Source organism: Pocillopora verrucosa, chromosome 3 (genome assembly GCF_036669915.1).
Source record: "Pocillopora verrucosa isolate sample1 chromosome 3, ASM3666991v2, whole genome shotgun sequence".
Taxonomy (NCBI): domain Eukaryota; kingdom Metazoa; phylum Cnidaria; class Anthozoa; order Scleractinia; family Pocilloporidae; genus Pocillopora; species Pocillopora verrucosa.
The window spans coordinates 1,221,305-1,241,833 of NC_089314.1; the positions used below are offsets into that span (position 1 = coordinate 1,221,305).

The following is a 20,529-nucleotide window of genomic DNA, read 5'->3' on the forward strand; positions in this document are numbered from 1 at the left end:
AGTACAAGATTGAGCGCAATCTCGTCAGGTTCTGCATCCTGTTTAACTCTGATAAAGCATGCTATTTCCCACAATTCTACGGCTCGACTGGCATCTTAAATACTGTCTGTAAGCCTAATTGCAACGCGTTTGTAACAGCCAAAATGACATATTCAATGCAAGATGTTTGAAAGCACATTTTGATATGTATTGTTCAACTTGTACACATCCTTTAATGGGGTAACACAGTTGTTATTGCACGACATTCCCTTTTATTTTCGTGTTGGTTAATAAGAAGTGAAACAGTCATATAAAGAGAAAACAATTGTCCAATTATTTTATCTTGTCATATATATTCCTAAATTGAACTATATCTGTACAGCTTCCCGCAAAAAAACACAACAATTTCTACGCTAAGTGCCAGCCTTTCAAGTCTACTTATGACGTGTTATTTAATTAAATGATTGCTTGAAAAAAGTTCTTTTTTTTTTTTACTCCTGGCTCACGGATGTTGTTGTATTGATCGAAACATCAGGGGTGTTGGATTTACCTCTTGCAATGTGGACTTCAATGTTATGAAGCTCCGTTGTGGCACCAACAGTAGCCCTTGGGAATCGGACCATTCCTTTTAATTTCTGTCTGAAGTTTTCGCTGAGCAGAGCATACACAAAGGGATTGATAGTAGAATTAAACAATACCAGAATGTTGGAAATTGCGATAACGACTTTATCCAACCGAAAAACCTCGAAAGCATACAAGGTGTAAAGAATCTGGATTGTGCCCCAGCAGATTCCAAATATGATACTGACAACCACAGCCATTAGGGTGACTCGTTTGCGGACTCTCATTACACCCTGAGGATTGAAAAGTGTTTTAAAAATAGAAATTTTCTAAACATTTAAAAGAAAACTATCGAGAAAAAAATTTCTAAATGTTAAAATACCGTGATATTTTGTTTTATCTGCATTTAACAAAATAATTCAGAGCAGTTGTTCTACTTTTCTTTCTCCATCGTCGGACGCTATCGTCAAAGCGCCAACTGAGGTTAGTTGAAGAGAACGAGGATAAACTGCCCGAGTACAGGATTTTAAAGATTGCTAGAATCCTCTTTTACTTTTTTTTGACAAAAATTATTATGATATGGGGCGGTTTGCGGTAAATTCAATGGAAATACGTGCTAGGAAAGTTGGGCACACGCCTGTTAAGAGAAAGTCAACACGAAGAAAATAAAATCGACGAACCTCTTTTTTCACTTTTTGTCAACGCAAAATTCGTCGAGGTAATCTTTTGGCCAAAAATATTCGGTTAAGAAAAACTGGTTGTTCATTTCGTCTAACTTAAATCGTGTAAACAGAACAAACTTGAATGAATAAGGTAATATCTAACAATCTTGCCGCTACTCTTGGCCAAAAAAAAAAAACCCACAACAAACAGAAACGAATAAATGCCAAATTAATATAAAAAAGACAACATATAAACAAAAGGCAAAGCGAAAAAGGAAGAAACAGCGTCAACGACAACTAACGCAAAAAAAAAAATACTCTTTTGAGTTTATAAACTTGTAAAATACTTGCAAAAAAGTTTTCGTGGGCAGGTATCACGCGGTGTTAAAAACCTTCTAGAAAATTACCAAATTGCTTTCAAATTTACTAAGCAAACTGTTTGAGTATCACGCTAAAAAGTCTCGGTCTTAAAGTACAAGATGTTAGCTACTGTCTGTCTCCCTTTTGTAGAGCCATTCTCAACCCCATACGAACTTCGAATTATATCGTACTAGCGTCATATACTTGCGTTATACTAGCTACGAAACAGTTTGTCGCAAGTGAAACTTGAAGATTTCAAATTGGAAAAAAAAGGAAGCTAAAAAAGAAAAAACAGAAGCAAAAGAAAAAAAAACGGGATACAATTGAAAATGGGATTGTATTATTTATGGAAATAGCGCACGACTTTGTAAGGGTACTTACTTTTTGCTGAGATGTCACAGGGTGGGCAACAATATTTGATTTAAACCATAACGTGCGCACGACTCTGGAGTATAACGTGACCATCAGTAACAAGGCAACAAATACTTGGGTGGTGTTCCATAGAGTATAAGCCTTGGTAACCCATTCTTTAGGAAATTTTTCATAGCAGTGGCCATTATTGACCCTCATGTACATGGTGTTGGGGATGCATGCTATTGCGGCTAAGATCCAGAAAGCTATTATCATTACCTGCAATGAAATGTCGAAATTTGGGAGTTCGAATAAAAATCAATAGTATAAATGATAATTATTATATCAATAATAATAATAACGATGAAGATCAGTGATTATGATGATGTCAGGGACACTAACAGTGACAGTGTCAATGACAATGATAATAATAATCAAAACCATCATAAATTCTGGAACGTGACATGTTATATCATCAACCTGTTTTGAGCGCTAATAGGACAATGAACACTTCATACTTGTAATTGGACAGTGTACACGTCATGCCTTTGTAATTGACAGCACGTGTTCTGTGCACATGCGCGTACTGTTGCGGCGCATTTCGCCGAATTTACTGTTGTTGTTTTTTTTTATGTAAACGTATAAACGACGGTTGTCTTATGTCAAATTTTTTCATAGTCTTGATTTATCGGTAACAGGACTTAGTTTCGTCCAATTCTGTCTGTAATCATACTCGTAATTAACAAATCGGAGTCCCACCTCGCGGTTGTCCGATTTCGTTAATCACTCGTATGATTACAGACCGAATTGGACTCCTCTCAGTCCTTTTACCATTACTAACTGCACGAGCTGCCCGTATATTCTGTATGTGCCCTTGTTTATACGGCTTTCGATGTATACTATACTAATTACGGTGAGTACAAAGAAGGGTGCATGATGCAAGTTAAAAAAAAAATTCACAGGTTATGAAACGTTGGCGGCAATCACATTTAGTGAAGTCCACTTCGCTTAAGGTTATTTCGACCCGTTGTGCTCATGAAAGTGATCTAGCTTCCAGGGAATTTTTGGGTTTAGAAGTTACAATCGACTTAGCCTTGTAGTGTATGGTGATCTTTCTCGGTTTTTCCTGTCAAGACTCTGGACACCTACCTTGGGCTGATAGAAGTCCGACAGTACGATCTTCGCACTGATCATTGCTCTCATTAGACCACGCACAGTAAGTTTTTAAAAAATATTTGAGACTTCACTGACGCCAATGCCAAAAAATTTGCTTACTCGCCTATGTGAGAGCTCGAAGTTTAGTTGTGAGAGGGTTGTTTAATGTTTCCATCGTAACTTTAAATGCAGAAAAACTGAATCAGAACGAACCTTCAGTTTTCTCTTAGTGAGATTCCATTTCTTGCCATACGGATCAGTGACTGCATAGTATCTTTCGACGGCAATCGCAACCAGAGTATAAATGGCACACAGTGCTGCAACCCACGCGAAGGCTCCACCAGTTATCAACAGGCACAAAACTGAACCACCCGTCCCCTCGGGGTGCTTTGAATTGAGGCTCACAATGAGTTTTGGTGCAATCAACAACGCATAGAGACCATCCGCCACAGCAAGGTTAAAAAGTAGAATATGAATGGGGGTCCTATGGTGATGAAAATACGCAAAGAAATAATAACTAGTAATGACAAAAAGGTATCGAGTTCGCTTCATTAAGTTGGCTTCCTGCTAGTTTAAATATTATAGTCCTCGTGTGGTATAGAACCTTAGTCTTTTAGCGCGCTGGTGCTCAACCGCCGGGAGACAGAGGTTCGAATACTCTGACGGACTCAGGTCATCTGATATACTCCTTTTCCCCAGCTCGTGAGAAGACGACAAAATATCTTTCACTATTCCATTACCAAGCTGAAAAAATAGGTTATCTTTCACATTCTGTTTTAGATAAACTCTTATGCGCTTCCGCTATATATTATACTTGCTTACTCTTTTTGCAGCTTTAAGAATAATCGGTCTGATTCAGACCGTACGAAGCACAGAGGAGAGGTGTCCATTAACTAGAGATACCTTAAAGGAGAGGTTCTACTGCTTGCAACTCTCTAACATACCTGAGATTTCTATTTTTCCATATTATCGCACAAACGAGAGAATTCCCCACGATATCTACCGAGACAAGTATGAAGAGGATTGTCATGACAATCCCAGTTTCCGCCATGAGTCACAAGTAGATTTTTACCTACAAACAAACAAGAGGCAGCTTCAACTTATTTTGTATACTATAGTTTAAATGGCCTTACTTCGGGCAAAAATAAGCCAAGATACAATTATTCCCTCGACTTTCCCTTCAAATATCTCAAGAGAAAGGAAAACACAAGAAGAAACCAACTCGTTTCATATCGATGGTGTTGGTTTGCTTTAATACTAACTAGAGTCAAAGTGACGCGTATTGTTTGTTGAATTTTGTAGGTTTTTTAGCAAAAAAAAAGGCTAAAAGCACTCAGTTTTGAGATCTATTTTACTGCCAGCCAAACTCAATAACTTTTTATCGAGAAACGTTTATTTTCTTGCCATTATCTTCAGATGACATACACTTAACAAATCATGCAATTTCACTGCCAATAACTCAAACTCTTGACTGATATGTTCTAATTTTATTTCCATTCGGGTATTGCATTTTCTTAAATGTTTTTCCAAAACATCTGAAATCAACTGCATCATTCTGTCTGCATTGCCTTACATCTTATAACTTGGTCAATGAGCAAAGCTTTTACAGTACTACAGGAGTAATTAGACTGCGTACAACAAATAGAAACAGCAAAACTACTGGTTTTGCTCCCGTTCGACACAAAAAATCCAAAACTGCCTCATATTACGGGCTCCAATCAATATTAAAATCTAATAGTTACCTTTTCCTGTGTCAGTATATTCCTTTACTTCGCTATGCCTTTTTCTCGCCAGCTCGACCCATGCAGTATTTGTAAAAACGAAATTTTAAACTGCAAAGAGAAGTGTTATCGCCAAATATTGATCAGAGCTCAAATATATAAATTCGAAAGCGTAAGATTGTATCCTCGCTTGCCACCCCAAATGAACAACTCACGCGATGTGATACATTCACAAACACTTGGTCGTAATAAAACTGAAGTTACGTCTACTGTTTTGATGACATTTTCTCTAACACTTTTCATTGATTTAGACAAAGTCTGATAATTTTCCCAAAAGGAAAAAGCACTAGAGTACATTTAAGATGTTCAATGTCTAGCGTATATTGGCTGCCAATCGGTTGTCTGTGTGAATTGTCAGAGCATACAAAAACCAACCTTGAGAACCAAGCACCTGCTCATGTAAGCTTCACCCTTAATGACAGCCTTATGAGCAGGGATTAATGCTCGTATGTGCATTGTGGAGCGATTTTCTAGCTTTGAAAAACAACCTATATTACTTCAGCGTCACTCAGTAAAGAGCATTGCTTCCTCTCGACCTGAAGCCCATATTCACTTGTGCGTCTCTTGAATTAATTTTGGTGAGAGGCGGTCGGATGTGGTAATTCTCGATCACCCTTAATGCGTCATGATTTACCTAAAAGATCCACTCTTTTTTATAGCAGAAACATTTAACGAAAACTTACAGTGCAAAAAAAACACTAATGGTAAATAGCAGTACATAGTTTTTCCGATATAAATATTGAGGTGAGTGTGTGACGCAAATTCGGTTAAAGACCCACACTGCAGGTATTTACACCAGAGAAAGACAAGAATAGGAAGCACCTAATTCTATTTCGAAAGACACTGTATTGCAGACTAAAACTGTAAAATTCCTTCATTAAAGCCTTGGCAATAAGTTTTTCTTGTAAAGTTCACTCAGGTAAGGTTCCTAGTTAAAAGAATGATACCATATCTCACTGTTCAGTCGGCCTCGACTTTAAATATAGTGTTAACATGATATTGGTGTAATATATCTAGTGATCTATTTCTGACTACTCACGAATATAATTTCCAAGTTGGGAATGACGTCCTTACAACAACAAAACCTCATTGTTTTTATCCTTGATATTTATTTGCCAAGCTTAAGTTATATAAATGCTTGCAATGTCTAACTTTAGAGATATCGACCATTCTCAAATTTCATGAACAAAAAGTTGAGAGATCATTTGTTTCTGAGTGTACTTTCTTGTGTAAAGCCGATAAAACTCGTCTTGCTACGAGCGCGGGACAAAGAAAAAAATTCTGAGTTCCCGTGAGGAATAGAACCATCGAGCCACAGAGACTCTAAGATGAGCATCTCTGTAGCTCAGTGGCAGAGCATCGGGGGACAGAATCCGAAGGGGACTCAGAATTTTTTCTTTATCCAACGCTCGTGACAAGACGAGAAAACAACTTTGTTCTTATTTTAAGTTTAAGACTTATTCATTGAAGTTCATGGCAGTCTTATCTACTTTGGTTCTGTTGAAACAACGAGAAAGCCTGATATCGACTTATATGTTTAAAACAACGTGTTTCAGTCCGTAATTACTGAATAATTGCCATCAAGAAGTGATGAAAACCATTGACTTCATTTAAAAATTTCCAGGATTAGATCGAATGATTCGTGAAAAGAGAAAAGATATGCATTGGGTATGTTGCATGAGTAAATAGAGACCATTGGCCTCTGATAAGAATAAGTCTTAGTTAGAATTAGACCTGGTATAGTTAAATATAGCATCGTTAAATAAACATTAAGATATAAGACTTGAGATCAAATTTATAATATTACTTACAATACTGTTTTGGACTTTTATCGGAAGAAAAAGAACTTGTATAAGAACATCAGAGGGGGTAACCGGTCCTTTCGCCTATCGTCTGTTCGCTTACGTCATGAGTCGGTTCGCTTACGTCATGAGTCGGTTCGCTTACGTCCAATATGTCAGTTCGCCTACAATTCATATGTCAAAGCTTTAAAATTGAATTGTTGAAAAGTCCTTGTTGAACCTCGCAGAAAAACTGAGAATCAAGATAAAAGATTTAAGATTTAAGACGTAAGCGAACTGACATGTTGGACGTAGGCAAATCGACTGTAGACGTAGGCGAGCAGACAGTAGGCGAAACGACCCGTAAGCGAAACGACTGTTATTCTCAGTGAGAGAATTGGAGAATTGAAAATTTGCAATTGAAATAGAGCAAAAATAAAAACTGCTCACCGACTACTCTGCCGCTTTGGCAATTTATTGGTCCTCCCTAATAGGAAAGCAAAACGATGCCGGGAAATAGATTTGTATCTTGGCTCTATGTGTCTGCAAAATAAAAAAAATCCAGCTCGGTAACCGCCATTGTTTATCATTTTGGTTCCAGTAAGCATATCAAGATTTTATTCATATTTTACCAAAAATAACTTTTCGAATCCAAATTGAGGAGTCAAACGTCAAATAGTTATCATAGTAAAGATATGACTTTCCTCTCAAAGTTAATATTGATTATAGTGATCTTTGATCTGCTCTGATGATACCATCAAACATGTATGAAAGAAAAAAAAGCACAAATAACTAACTTAAGTAGGAAATATCTTTGATAGCAAATACTCAATGTTGAGTTTTTTGTTTGTTTGTCTGTTTTATTTATGTATTTATAATTATTATTCTGAATCTACGGTGCCCAAGGCAACGTAGACTCCTTGTTATCATGCCCGTGAGTCCGTCCGTGAACATTCCCGTCATTCGTAGCAGCCTTAAACAAAAGTTACATTAGCTCGTTTTGGAAAATGGCTGAAAGCAAATTTCCGAGTCGTTGTTATGACCCCAAAATTCACTCCTTGCACCATCACTAAATCACCCCTGCTTTCACTTCTTCTTTCCACTCTTCAACTTTTGGGTAAGGCTTTTGTATGTACAGTTCAAATTCCTGCATGGGCTCAAATGAAAGCTAAGAATTGGTAAAAATTTTAACACTCTGCTAAGAAATAGCGTGTATTTAACTGTCAGTAAAGATCTAAGACCAGAAAATTTTGCTGGTGGCTGAAAAATTGATTGAAATTAGGAATGCGTGCATGATATCTTAACCAAGGTTTAAACAAATCCTACGCATACGAGGCGCTCGAATAAATATACTTTCGAGGGCGACAAGCTGTATTACATTTCAGTGCTTATAAGCCATGTTTTAAAATCTTGTTGATCTTGAATTTGACTAATCGATCGCCAAAAACCACAATATCGATGAACTGTATTCTGGAGTAATTAAAACCTCCCTTTTTTTAAAAGCGGAAAAGGAAAGACAAAAGCTGTGCTTCGGTAATTCGCTTTTCGAATGCCGCTTTCTACTTGGAAAAACGTGACGTTCCGGATGAAAAGAGAAAAAACATATGCTTTTCAAATGATCAATTCAGAATGATGATTGTAGGAAAAAGGATAGGATTTTCAGCAATTGTTTTTATCTTTCAAAGCTGTTACTTACTCAACTGTAATTAATACTTTCTGTGATTTGTGAAAATCGGGATGACCAGCTTTCCAATCTCGCCGGAGTTTAAATTAAACGGAGAACTTTCCAGCCAAGTGGGAAAGAGGGAACTCTTTTTTTTAAAGAAAATGGTTATACTAAAAGATCTTTTTGTTTTCTCGACAGCCTCTGGTCATAATCTACCAAATTACTGGACGTTTAAAATGGCACTTCGGAGTCGTGATTTACGAGTGACATACATCTTTTGTGTGGCAAGAGAATTTCAAATCAAGTTTCGAATATGTGAGAAATTTCCCTGAGTTATGCACCGATCAGTCTATTATCATGCTAAAACATAGAGAGTAAAATAGGTCATTACTAAGATTTGAAATTGTGTCCTTTCGAAGTAGTCCTTGAGGGAATGCTGTGATCTGATTGGTACGAGATACATACCCCAATGCAGGGGTCTGATCGGTACAAGCAACTTATGCACCATTCGATTCGTTAGCATAGAGTTATTATTTTCCCTCCGTATTTCTATTAAAAATAACTAATAAATTCCTTTCTTTTACCTGCTGTTTGCGAACTGTTACCTCCTTTGTTTAACACTCGACACACTAACATGGACTTCATATTCTACATACTGTCCTCTGTGTATCCTTATGGTGCTGAACTGGAGAATTTGTTAACAATCAAGACCATTTCATTTAATTCCGTTTCGTTTCATGAACTAGATGCTGGTTACTCTTAGGGTTTAAAGGGGCAGAATCTTAGTAAACTTGTGACCTTGAAAGGTATTTTCCCTCTTTTCTAGGTTATTGTTGCACCTCTGTTTTTTAAATGACTAAAATACCCTTATATTCTGATTTTACATTCCTGACTCGAGAAGAACGTTGGACCTTTCAAGTTAGCATATGTTGAAAATGGCATTTAAGAGTCGAAATCGGAAAAAAAGAAGATCGAAGGTTTACATTGGAAGACGGATTTCGAAAGTTCGCGGTCATAGATTAGACATAGAAGTGAGTGCTTTGAAGTCGTAAGTCGTAAATAAGAAGGTGCAAAGCCGGAAGTCAGAAAATTATACGTTAGTGACCGAATGTGCGAAATCCGAAATCTTGAGTCGGAATATAGTCGAAAATAAGACTCCGAGCTGTGACGACAACATAGAATGTCAGAAACCCGAAGTCTGAAGTTCCGAAGCCGGACGTTGGGAAATTAAAAGTGGATGGTCCGAATAAAAACTCCGAACTGCGAAATTGAAGGTTAAAAATCCGAAGTCTGATGGCGGAGATTAGAAGTCCACAGCCGGAAGTTGAGAAGTAAACTCCGAATTGTTAAATAAAATGTCCGAAATACGATTGCGAAGTCTGAAGTCGGAATTAGAAGTCTTAATTCGGAAATCGAAGATAGATGTCGGAAGACGAAGGACGGGAAATCAAAGTGGAAATAAAACTAGAATGTCTGAGATCTAAAGTCTGAAATCAGAGTTCGGAAGCATTGTTGCGGCGATGGTTTGTAGGCCGATAACAAAACCAATGAGAAATATTTTATATCCCAGTAAAGCATCTATTGCTTAAATCATCATGAAGACTTGAAAGCCCAAAATAAAGTCAATAAGAGTCAATCTATAAAAGGCAGGCGCAAATGGGAAGTATTAAGGATTGGGCCATGGTTGAGTATTGTATGTTTTTGTGTTTATGTTTGATTTGCTTTCATTAGTTTTTTTATTTGTTTATTTATAAGTTAAATATTGATTAATTTCTCCTTTATTTTTCTAGGCAAACTTAAATATTTCATCACTTATCATTTTACTCTTTGACGATCATTTGATACATATTAAGACAATGAAGATTTAAAGACTGCTTCCTTCTTGATGATCAGATCATACATAGACACTACAACGATTACACCGCTTCTTTGTTGATAACAACGTAATAAATAGACACCGCAACTTTTAAACTGCTTTCTTGTTGACAAACACATGATGCACTGACACTGCAACTTTTTAACTGCTACCATGTTGATAAAAACATGATGCATTGACACCACAACTTTTAAACTGCTTTCTTGTTGACAAACACATGATGCATTGACACCGCAACTTTTGAACTGCATCTTTTTTAAGAAACACTTGATTCCCTATCACAGTAAGTTTTAACCTGTTAAATAAACTATTGCTATATCAACTATATATATTGCTTTATCAACTACTGTTGATAAACACGTAACACTGTAGAAAATAACTTTTCATCTCATTCCCTATAAATTGATACACTGTATGAAGACACTAACAACTAGCTTAGAGATCATTGATTTTCAACCGACATAACATAGACAATTAGTTCTTGTGGCTCCTCTCTAGTCATGCCAATTAAGTAAATTACCTTTTCAATTCGGAAGAGAGGGGAAATATGTCTAATACAAAGCTGCATATATTTTCTTTTTTTTTAGTAGTATATAAGGTTATCTTCTTACAGAAATTTTTCTTCGAATAATGTCATTAACAGGGAAGAATAATTACATAAAACTGTTTTTTGTTAAATATGAGGCTTACAATGGTTCTGACCTTTCTTTTCTTGCAGAAATATACATTTCATGATCGTCGCTGAAGTATACTTGCAGTTCACCACCAGTTCAAATTCAAAGTCCTAGTAACATTTGTTATCTTTACTTAAAGATAACGTATTTAATTACTTGAACAGCTCTATCATACTTCACGAAATTTCGATATCTCTAAGTTAATCCTTACCTGTGCAGCTAAGGAGCTCTAATTCTATGTAAAACCCTTTGGCTTGGTCCACTAGATCTCTGACTTAAATCAGTTATCAGGCGTTCAATTTCATCAAAACAATGAGTGTATCTGAATAACCTGTTGATCACACACCCAAGAAGCAAACAAAATACAATGCTTAATGTGTGATAGAACTAATAACTGCACGACTTTTGCGTAATCAGCAGGTAGAGTAGCTGACAGTGAAATCGGTTGATCTGAGGTTTGAATCCTCAAGAGAGTCGACCAGAAAATCTCATTTCATACGCTTTACATGTAAGTTCTTACAAAGGTCAAACCACATTTTGTTCTCAGCTCAGCTGCTTGAGCATTTGATATCGATATTGCAAAGTCTGTAGATTGAATCCTCTCGTAAGTTAACCCAGAAGTTTGTCTTTCTTGACTCTACAGTTAAAACATTTTGTAGCAATGTTGAATTGTAAAAAAGGTTTGAATCCTCACGGACTGAGGTCGACCCAAATGTCATTCTGTTCTGCCAAGAAATTAGAGCAGATGGCGAAGTTTTAAAGTTCTAAAGTTAGAAACTTTATGATCGTTGACCCAGCTGTTTGTGTTGTTGATGTTTTTTTTGCATCAGATTTATTTACTTCAGAGTATCTGACGGCAAAATCAGTAGATCTAAGGTTTGAATCCTCATGGAAGTCGACCATAACATTTCATTTCACACGTTTAACGTGTAGCTTCTTACAAAGATCGACCCGCATTTTTTCTCAGCAGAGCTGTTAGAACAATTGATACCAATATTGCAAAGTCTGAGGTTTGAATCCTCACTTGAGTTAACCCAGACGTTTGTCTGTCTATTCTGTTGTTAGAGCATTTTGCAGCGATGTTGAATAAAGTGAGGTTTGAATCCTCACGAACTGAGGTCGACCCAAACTTCTTCCTGTTCTGCCTAGCAGGTATAGAGTATCTTTATGATCGTTGACCCAGCTGTTTCGTTTTCTTTTTTTTTTGCATCAGATTTATTTACTTCAGCATGCGGAGTATCTGGCAGCAAAACTGAGTTACTGCATAATTATATTTTTCTGGCAGATAATCTAGTTTGGTCTGACACAACATAGACAGTCAATTCTTGTCGTCCCTCTCAATTTAAGCTCCGAGAGCTTCAGTCGCCTTCTTGAGTTTTGCAAATGCCACATTTTTTTACTATTTTTCAGTTAAGAAAGATATATTCTTCAACCCGGCTATAGATTATTAATGTATTCCTTTGACTTAGAATGTCAAGGGTGCCGGAGAAAAAAGAAAATACAATCCCCGCTTGAATACAGACACAGTCCTCTGGTGGTTACAGCCGACAACCGAAATGGGTCTGGCCTCTGGTTTTGAGACCTATTTAACGGCTCATTGCTCGCATCAAAAATAAAAGAAAGCAAATATTAAAAACATAAAAACAAAAACGATTTGAGTTTATGCCGAGGTACCAGAGGGTGAGACCGAAGTATGGGCAATCTGCACTGCATCTCTCCTCGGGACGCGAATATAAACAAGCACTAAATGGAGTGCAAGAATCTCTCCAGCCAGCTGGGATCGCCTTCTTTGGGCTGACTGCTTGAAGTTCGAACCCTCACAAGGGACTCAGATTGTAATTTTTTTCTTCCACTATACTATATATGATACCGTTTGCTTTCTGCGATCCAACTTGTCCCCTGTGAGGTAGATGTCTTTTTCTGAAACACGATCCTCGAACTGGAAAAGGAGAGAGTTTAAACTGAATGACCGAGAAAGGGTTTAAATGTATATTTTCCTTTTTTACTGTTTTCTTGAGGAACATATATATATATATATATATATATATATATATTATGAGAGGAAAAAACGACGCAACTACATATCCCGACAAGCCTGTTTCGTGAATCGCTTCACTCTTCAGGGGTTTAATTAAACCCCTGAAGAGTGAAGCGATTCACGAAACAGGCTTGTCGGGATATGTAGTTGCGTCGTTTTTTCCTCTCATAATATTTATTCTGCTCTGCTTCAACGTATTGAGCACTGTTCCACGCGAAAATCGACTTGCAGACTTCCTATATATATATATATATAAATACAATGTTTACATATGTAAAGACATGCTGCATTGATCAGTTCGTTTTGTCAAGGCGTGGAAACCATCAAACAATTATACCTAGTTTGCGTTCTAAATTCCTACGGGAATCACAAAGGACAAAACTTATACTCACCGCCTCTTTAAAATTCAATTTGTATTTTACTTTTTTAACTATCAAAAAATGCTACCTACTCAATTAATTAGAATTTTTAGGCGAGGTCCTTGAGGCAAACACTGAACTGCCTTAAAATATCGCTTTTGCTTCCATATTGAGATTTTGATGTGTTTTTTTTTATACCCATCGGGATTAAATCTGACCTGTTAGTTGATTTTGTCTCTCTCGGTAAAATGGGACCAGACCTATGCTGGTGAATAACATTTTGACTTTTTTCTCAAAATGCTCACCAAAAGCGCCCGATCAATTTAGGGCTTTAACTACCGTAAGATCCTCCATAAACTGAGCATTTCGTTAAGTGAGTAGATAGTAGAAAAAACGGGTCAAAGTAAATTAAAGAGAGGGGCTTCACCGAGACGTTTTCATTTGCGTTATGACAGAGGTCATAACGCAAAGCTTCCAAGCAAACTTTTATACATTTATTTTCATGAGTATCTCTATTAGTTATAGAGCATGTAAAGAAAAGAAAAGTGCACGTATACTTTTAAATGAACGACAGTACTGGTTTAACAAACAAACTCGAGTTAAATGACTATTACGGAGATTATGGCGTAAGGGAGATTAGTATATTCAACAGAAAAAAAAGTACGGAAATTGCCAATATCATCACAGATACAACTTAAAAGCAGTAGTTGATCACGCTACGGTTGGCTTCATTTTCCTCACTTTACACGTCAACCCTCTAAACAAAACCGAAACTTCAGTATTTAACTCAACTTCATGGTCGTACAAGTTCTTTCTTTCACAATGCGTGTCCTAATAGAGCTGATGAAAATTTGTCACAAATTTGGTTGCGTTGATAATATCCATTAACAGAAACTCTTGGACGCTTTCCATTAGGCTAATTTGTCCGAATGATGAAGGGAAAACCGACGGAACTTGGAGCAAACGGACAGGAAATCTTTCTTCTTCGACCCAGGCAGCCCAGATAAAATGTGCCACTCAATGGAGACGTCGTTATTCTTTCTTGTTTAGTGGCAATCTTTTCGAACTTTTCCAATTTGCTCGTGTTTTAGGATTTTGTGGAAGACGACATTCAAAAGGATTTTGAGTTGTCGCTCAGGTTTGCCGCTTTTAGTGACCGGATCTTGGTGTTAATCATCAAGCCAGCATGTATTGTCATACGACCAAGTGCTTGCCATTATAAAGTCTATTACTACTCACCAAAAGAGTTATCGTAGTGAGTTTATAAGAAATTTACTCAGCATGCAGTTTTTGAAAGCATAGTTTGATCATTAGTAGAGGCTAGTGGAAGTATAACGTTTTTTGAGCTAGACACTAAAGTCACTTTTTTTGGAGCAACAGAGAGAACTTCTTTACGGTGGCCAATTACATCATCAACTCATCTGATAAAACCAAATCATCTTGCTTTTCACAGTCCTTGTTGTAAAGAAAAACTTTGTTGTGAATTCTTTTAAGAACGTACTGTTTTTATGCTAATTAGTGCTGAGGTGTAAGTGCACAGGTGTATTCACACAGACGAAGGGCTAATGCTCGAAACATCAGCTTTGAAACTCTTTACGGTGGCCAATTTTCATTAGAAACTCAGATTAAACCAAAATTATCTTGTTGTACGCAGCACCACAGTTTCTTTAGAAACTTACCCTCTTTATTCACTTGTATTCACATGGCGTACTTCGTAAATCTCCCAATAAGTGGTTTTTCCCTTAGGCAATGCGTTTCTACGCGGGATTTTGTGGCTAATTACAAACAAACATAATCCGAGTGTATTTGGAGTCTTATGGTCAAACGTCGCGCATGGAAGACCGATATCCGCGCCTATCTTGATGATAAAACACAGTCATAATTGCTCTACTCGGAAGTATTCCTCGAAACCAGTAGAAACCAAAGTTGTTTTTCAACGGTAAAAAAAGCCCTCCGCGTTGTGTGAAATGAATCGATGAAATTTGCATGACAGCTACGAAGAGTTTGATTTCATCCATTTGAGCAGCTGCTTATTGCTAAAGTTTGATTCATTCTTCCATGCTCTGTTCAAAGCACTCGAGTTATTGAGACGGAACCCTTAGCAATATACCGCTATGCGAATATCTTAACGGTAAGTTAGACGATTCTATCTTTAAAGACGTATCAGCCATCAGAATTAACCCTTTGAAAGTACCAGGTTAGACAGCTCCCAAAGGGGCAGCGAAAAGGAACTTAAGTTTCTTTACGGTGATAAGAGAGCATAAGCTGCTTCACGCTTTCCATTTTTTTTGATGCCGATAGACAAGATTTGAACAGCACTATGCACCGAAACAAAAAGCCAAACATTATTGCATTTAGTTAATGTCATTTTAAAACAAGTAGCTTTCAATTTGCCAAGATTTTCAGTTGTCATCGTCAGTTTATTACTTAGATAATAGCAGATACCTTCATGGATAATCAGTCTGCCTTAAGAAGCATGTCATGTTGAAAAGAGTCCCTTCAATTCTGTAGAGGTCTTTGAGCACAAGAAAGTGACTTTGAAGCCAGTTTCATGTTCATATTTAATTATATAGCAAATAGATATTCGAAATACCAACAAGAAGTGATCAAAAAAATAAAAAAGACAGGAGAGAATTTCAAATTAAAAAAGTAAACACCAACATCTGGATTTGAATATTTTAAAGCACGAGAAACCTTGCGTTATTTTCAGGCTTAAGGGGATATTGCTATGGCGAAGATTTTAAACTTTTTGCTCTCAAGCCGTTGATATTTTGATTCGTTGTTTTTAATCTTATTGTCTTCGATTTCTTTTGTTTTATCACAATCGATTTGAAATCAATTTCGTCACAAGGTTTAGTCAACATGAAACTGAGCCATTATCTTTTTTTGTGACAAACTGATTACGCACTTTCAAAATGGGAATTCGACACGCTGAAGCTCATATTGAATAATTTGCAAATTTCCGAGATTATTTTTAAGGTCCCGAATGTTCAGATTAGGCTGATAATCAAGGAAAAAGTCCTCTATAATTGCTCAAATCATTACCATTCCGGCAGAAACGCGAAAGTTAAGTCTCATGACTATTTTAAGAATGAAACTTGTTACAAGATTTTCAGGAGAATAACTCATTACCGTTGCGCTCTTAGATGTTAGCAAAATAATACCTTCTCTCAGTGAGATAGGCTTATCTGCTTTTGTTTTGTCCCCATTTAGGTTCCATGATAACACTACTGAGAGAACGTGTTTCAAGATGTCAAATGCTTTCGCCGTAACAACAGTACTGCTGCTACTTGTATTGGTAGATATCATGGGCAATTCGCTTGTTTGTGCGATAATATGGAAAAATAGAAATTTAAGGTATATTAAGATATATTAAGGTATAAGTCGAAGCTCATCAATCGAACTTTTTTTTTCCGACCAATTATATCACCAATCTGAACTCATTTTCACGAATTCGCCAAAACTTTCCATTTGTGAGAAACCTTGTGATTCCATTTTGTGTTCGTTTCGACTATATATTTTGTTGCGATCTTTTACTGAGATCGATCGTGTGTTCACAAGTTTGTATTTCCAGCTCGTGTTAATTGCGTTCTCATTCGCATCCTCAATTTCGACCCAACTAAGTAAATACTTCATCCTGAAGCCAAAATTTATTTGTTTAGTTCACGAGGAAACCAAATGAATATGTCAATCATGTCCTATAGGCAATCTGCTTATTTGTGCAAGGTAGGCTTTGGAACGAGAGTTCTCGCTTTAGTATTATTTGTATTTTATCAAATATGTAAGACCTAAATTTCCTGAATCAATTTTCGCCTGAAAATCTGTCATTGCGAAAAAATGAATCCTCGATGACTATCTATTTTCAAAATGGTTAATTTTTGACCTTGGAACGCATTCAGCTGCCTATATTTGCTTATCAAAACAAACAAATTCCGTGATAAAAGTTGAAAACGGCAACTCTTCGTTCATTTTTTTTTTTTTTTATCTTTGCAGGTCTTTTTTTCCTCAATGAAATTATATCCCATCTCGTTGTGCGCGCAGCCCCAGAAATGTTTTCCAAGAAAAATGTTCCACCTTCTCGGTAAAAACTACCAGTGGATGAAACTCTCCTGAAAAGAATGGAGTTGGAATCCAAATAACATGACCAAACAACCCCGATCTCAAGCCGCACGCTGTATGTTATCCTTATCTTCCCGCTAGACTCTAGCCAGTTGATAAAGGGTTATGATTTAGGATACAATTACTCTACTGAGTACATAATATTTCTAATACTACAGGACGCCCATAAATGTTCTAATTTTTAACCTCGCTGTGGGGGATGCCCTCTTCGCAGCATTGATTGCACCAAAACTGATTGTGAGTGTCAACTTAAGGCACCCAGAAGGTTGGATTGGTTCGATTTTGTGCACGTTCATTACTGGTGGAGGCTTTGCATGGATTGCCGCATTTTGTTCCACTTATACTCTGGTTGCAATCGCCGTGGAAAGATATTATGCAGTAATTGATCCGCGTGGCAAAAGATGGACACTCACCAATCGTAAACTGAAGGTTTGTTTCAGTGATGCTTCATAAGCCAGTAACCTAGAAATATCGATAACGATAACAATAATTACATCGCAGGCGTCAGTGTCAGCGTTCACGCTGACGCTGACGAGGACGAGAACGAGTACGATAGTATCAGAAATCCTATGTTCACCTCTCCTTTCCAGATTATGATAACTGCCGCCTGGATTATTTCAGCGATGTACAACATCCCCAATATCACTTACATGAGAGTCGCCAACGGCGTATGCTATGAAATGTGGCCCGACGATTGGAAGATAAAGGCTTTCTCTTTGTCTGTCACCACGCAAGTAATTATTGCCTTAGTTTTGATGGTTTCGCTGTACTCCAGAGTTATTTTTGCCTTGTGGTTTAAACGAAATGGTACTGATGCGGTGACATCTCAGCAAAAAGTAAGTGCTGACGTTGTGATAACAAATGGTAATTGAACTGTGTTCTCTGTGTTTGTCTTAAATCATAAGCGTCACTTCAATGATGGGTAAGTTCTTAAACCAGAATTTCTCGACACGTGGTTCAACTACAACTTAATTACATCCATTTTGGGGGACAAAAGCTGCAAAATTCATAACATAATGGCCTCTGTATTTGATTTTCCTGTAGTTTGACGGTTTACTTTGAACAGGACTTGAAATCCTCATGAAATTGGCTGTTCTGTTCTAGTCTTGCTTAGTTTAGTTTCTTTTTGGCTGGGAAAAAGATGGTATTTACTACAGAAAATGGTGCGATTAGTAAATGAATCGCACTTCTAAGAGCCAATCAGATCGTAGGGATCAAAAGAGATTTTAAGCGGATGTCAGACGTTTCATAAACATGATTAAAAGAATGCAATAGATCTCAAATATATCAAGAGCTATTAAATTCTAAAACTTTGGTACTTTTTTAGTACTACGGTTCGATATCATTACACATGTTAAACACTTAAAATATGAATGCACCTTGGCCCGACTTTAGAGGCAAGAGGTGTCAGTCACTAAACCATATATTTCTCATATTTAAACCTCAGGGTATGATGAGAGTCCGGAAGCGGGTCACTTTAATGGCTGTAGTCGTCAGCATCATTTTCGGAATAAGCTGGGGCACAATCCAGTTCCTTTATACTTTGCATTTATTCTCTTCTTATCAGATGAATCATATTATGTATGCAGTTTCCAACTTGATGGTATTATTCAACTCTGCTATCAACCCTTTCGTATATGCCCTGCTCAACCACAACTTCAGACGGAAAGTGAAGGCAATTCTCCGATACCCCAAAGCAAAAGTTGACGTGACGAGTCAGATACAAACCTACCATGTTGTCAACACAAAAAAGCCTTCAAATATTCGTGATTCTTCAAACAATTTTAGGGCGTCTGAAACTTAGGATCGAAATGATAAATTGTACTTTTTTCTGACTTTACAGTCAACTTACACCTTCTCTAGAATTCTGAAACGTATCTTATTAGACGTTATGGTGTGTACTATCGCTGAGTATTTTTATAAGTTGTGCCGAATTTTGACGAGCTGATAGGGCGAGTAAAAATTCAAACAACGAGTAAAACTAATTCGACGATACTACACACTAAAACGTCTGAAAAGTCATCCAACTGTCCAAATAACCGTAGAATATCGCAGGATATTTGTATTCCATTCGCGCATTATTTGTACTCTACTTTGTGCCGTTGGATAAAAAAATAGTATAGTGCAGTTGTTGGTTTTGTCTATATATTCCACCTCCAGTGACGTAAAGGAGTTTGAACACTCCTACCAGCTTGCGCATGATCAGAACGAACCAATCACCAGTTTATGGAAAGGCTGCGTAGACAGCTATATGGAATGGCGGTTCTAGGAAAACAGACAAGAAGTCGTCCCCGCCCGTGGCTTACGAAATCAAGATTGAAGACAATATTTTCGGTTCCCTCACAAACTTGAACAAACCTTTTGGTTCTTCAAATGAAAGAAAATGTGCTCAAAACTAGCGACGAAATAAACTTTCGAGTTCAAGATTCATCCATTCGCAAAAGCGAAACTAATTTAGAAACTACTGACCTCAAAATATGTTCTGCGGGATTGGGATAATTATGTGGCCTGGATAATAGCATTTTCAATGGGTATAATTAAAAAATTATTTTGATCTGAATTCAATAACTGTTAGAATTTCTGACGCTAAGCAGCAAAATTTTCCGTTCATGAAATCGAGTAAACATTTGGCTAAACAATGGAAATTTCATGCAGAAGTTGAGTGAGGTGCATTGATCCTTTTTTTGTCGAGAAAAAAGCGAAGAAATTGACCCTGCTCTGTAGTTGATGTCCTTTTACAGCAAATTGCCCACGAGTTGTCACAATGGTCAGTTATTAGTGTCGAGTTGTTCTTGGATAGCAGAATGAACCGTCATGTTGTTTCAATCTGCTGTGAGAAAAAAAAAAAAAAAAAAAAAAAAAGGAAAAGGAAAAGAAAAAGAAATCGTGTTGAAAAGACTCATGTTTAATTATATAACTAATAGATGTACGCAATACGAAAAAGAAATTAGAAAAATAATGAAATAAAACACATTGGATGTGGAATTAAAAAGGTAGCATCGACATCTGGATTTGAATGAGCTACAACAGAAGAAATCCCGTGGTTCTTTAGTCCTAAGATTTTATCACACTGTATTCATTCTATGACTACTATAATGCGTTTTTTAGTCAATCATTTTGCTAACGAAGTTTTTTGTTTTGTCCTTCCATTTGAAATCAATTAAGTG

The 20,529-nt window shown here is 36.9% G+C and overlaps 2 protein-coding genes across 5 annotated transcripts; one reads left to right on the forward strand and one right to left on the reverse strand.

Moving 5' to 3' along the window:
- Positions 1 to 398: 398 nt before the first annotated feature.
- On the reverse strand, positions 399 to 18,079 carry LOC131791325 (QRFP-like peptide receptor). 4 transcript variants are annotated; one of them, XM_059108658.2, is made up of 7 exons: positions 17,940 to 18,079; positions 7,081 to 7,173; positions 4,811 to 4,900; positions 4,013 to 4,140; positions 3,282 to 3,552; positions 1,944 to 2,192; positions 399 to 833 (listed from the first exon to the last, which is right to left on the reverse strand). In XM_059108658.2, exons 4-7 carry the CDS (start codon positions 4,117 to 4,119, stop codon positions 471 to 473), a joined length of 990 nt encoding a protein of 329 aa, XP_058964641.2. In that variant the 5' UTR covers positions 4,120 to 4,140; positions 4,811 to 4,900; positions 7,081 to 7,173; positions 17,940 to 18,079; the 3' UTR covers positions 399 to 470. The 4 variants fall into 4 exon arrangements, with proteins under 4 accessions (XP_058964641.2, XP_058964642.2, XP_058964640.2 ...); XM_059108659.2 differs by lacking the exons at positions 7,081 to 7,173; positions 17,940 to 18,079 and adding an exon at positions 5,225 to 5,351; XM_059108657.2 differs by lacking the exons at positions 7,081 to 7,173; positions 17,940 to 18,079 and adding an exon at positions 5,005 to 5,182.
- Positions 16,494 to 19,964, forward strand: LOC131791327 (QRFP-like peptide receptor). Its single transcript, XM_059108660.2, has 4 exons — positions 16,494 to 16,600; positions 17,521 to 17,791; positions 17,953 to 18,198; positions 18,810 to 19,964. Exons 1-4 carry the CDS (start codon positions 16,494 to 16,496, stop codon positions 19,164 to 19,166), a joined length of 981 nt encoding a protein of 326 aa, XP_058964643.1. The 3' UTR covers positions 19,167 to 19,964.
- The last annotated feature ends 565 nt before the right edge of the window (positions 19,965 to 20,529 follow it).

Coding starts and splice junctions, on each gene's coding strand:
- LOC131791325 (XM_059108658.2), bottom strand. CDS start 4,119: ATGGCGGAAACTGGGATTGTCATGACAATCCTCTTCATACTTGTCTCG. Junction 3,553..4,012: donor TGGAAAAATAGAAATCTCAG/GTATGTTAGAGA, acceptor TCATCACCATAG/GACCCCCATTCATATTCTAC. Junction 2,193..3,281: donor TCACTAAGAGAAAACTGAAG/GTTCGTTCTGAT, acceptor ATTTCATTGCAG/GTAATGATAATAGCTTTCTG.
- LOC131791327 (XM_059108660.2), top strand. CDS start 16,494: ATGTCAAATGCTTTCGCCGTAACAACAGTACTGCTGCTACTTGTATTG. Junction 16,601..17,520: donor TGGAAAAATAGAAATTTAAG/GTATATTAAGAT, acceptor CTAATACTACAG/GACGCCCATAAATGTTCTAA. Junction 17,792..17,952: donor TCACCAATCGTAAACTGAAG/GTTTGTTTCAGT, acceptor TCTCCTTTCCAG/ATTATGATAACTGCCGCCTG.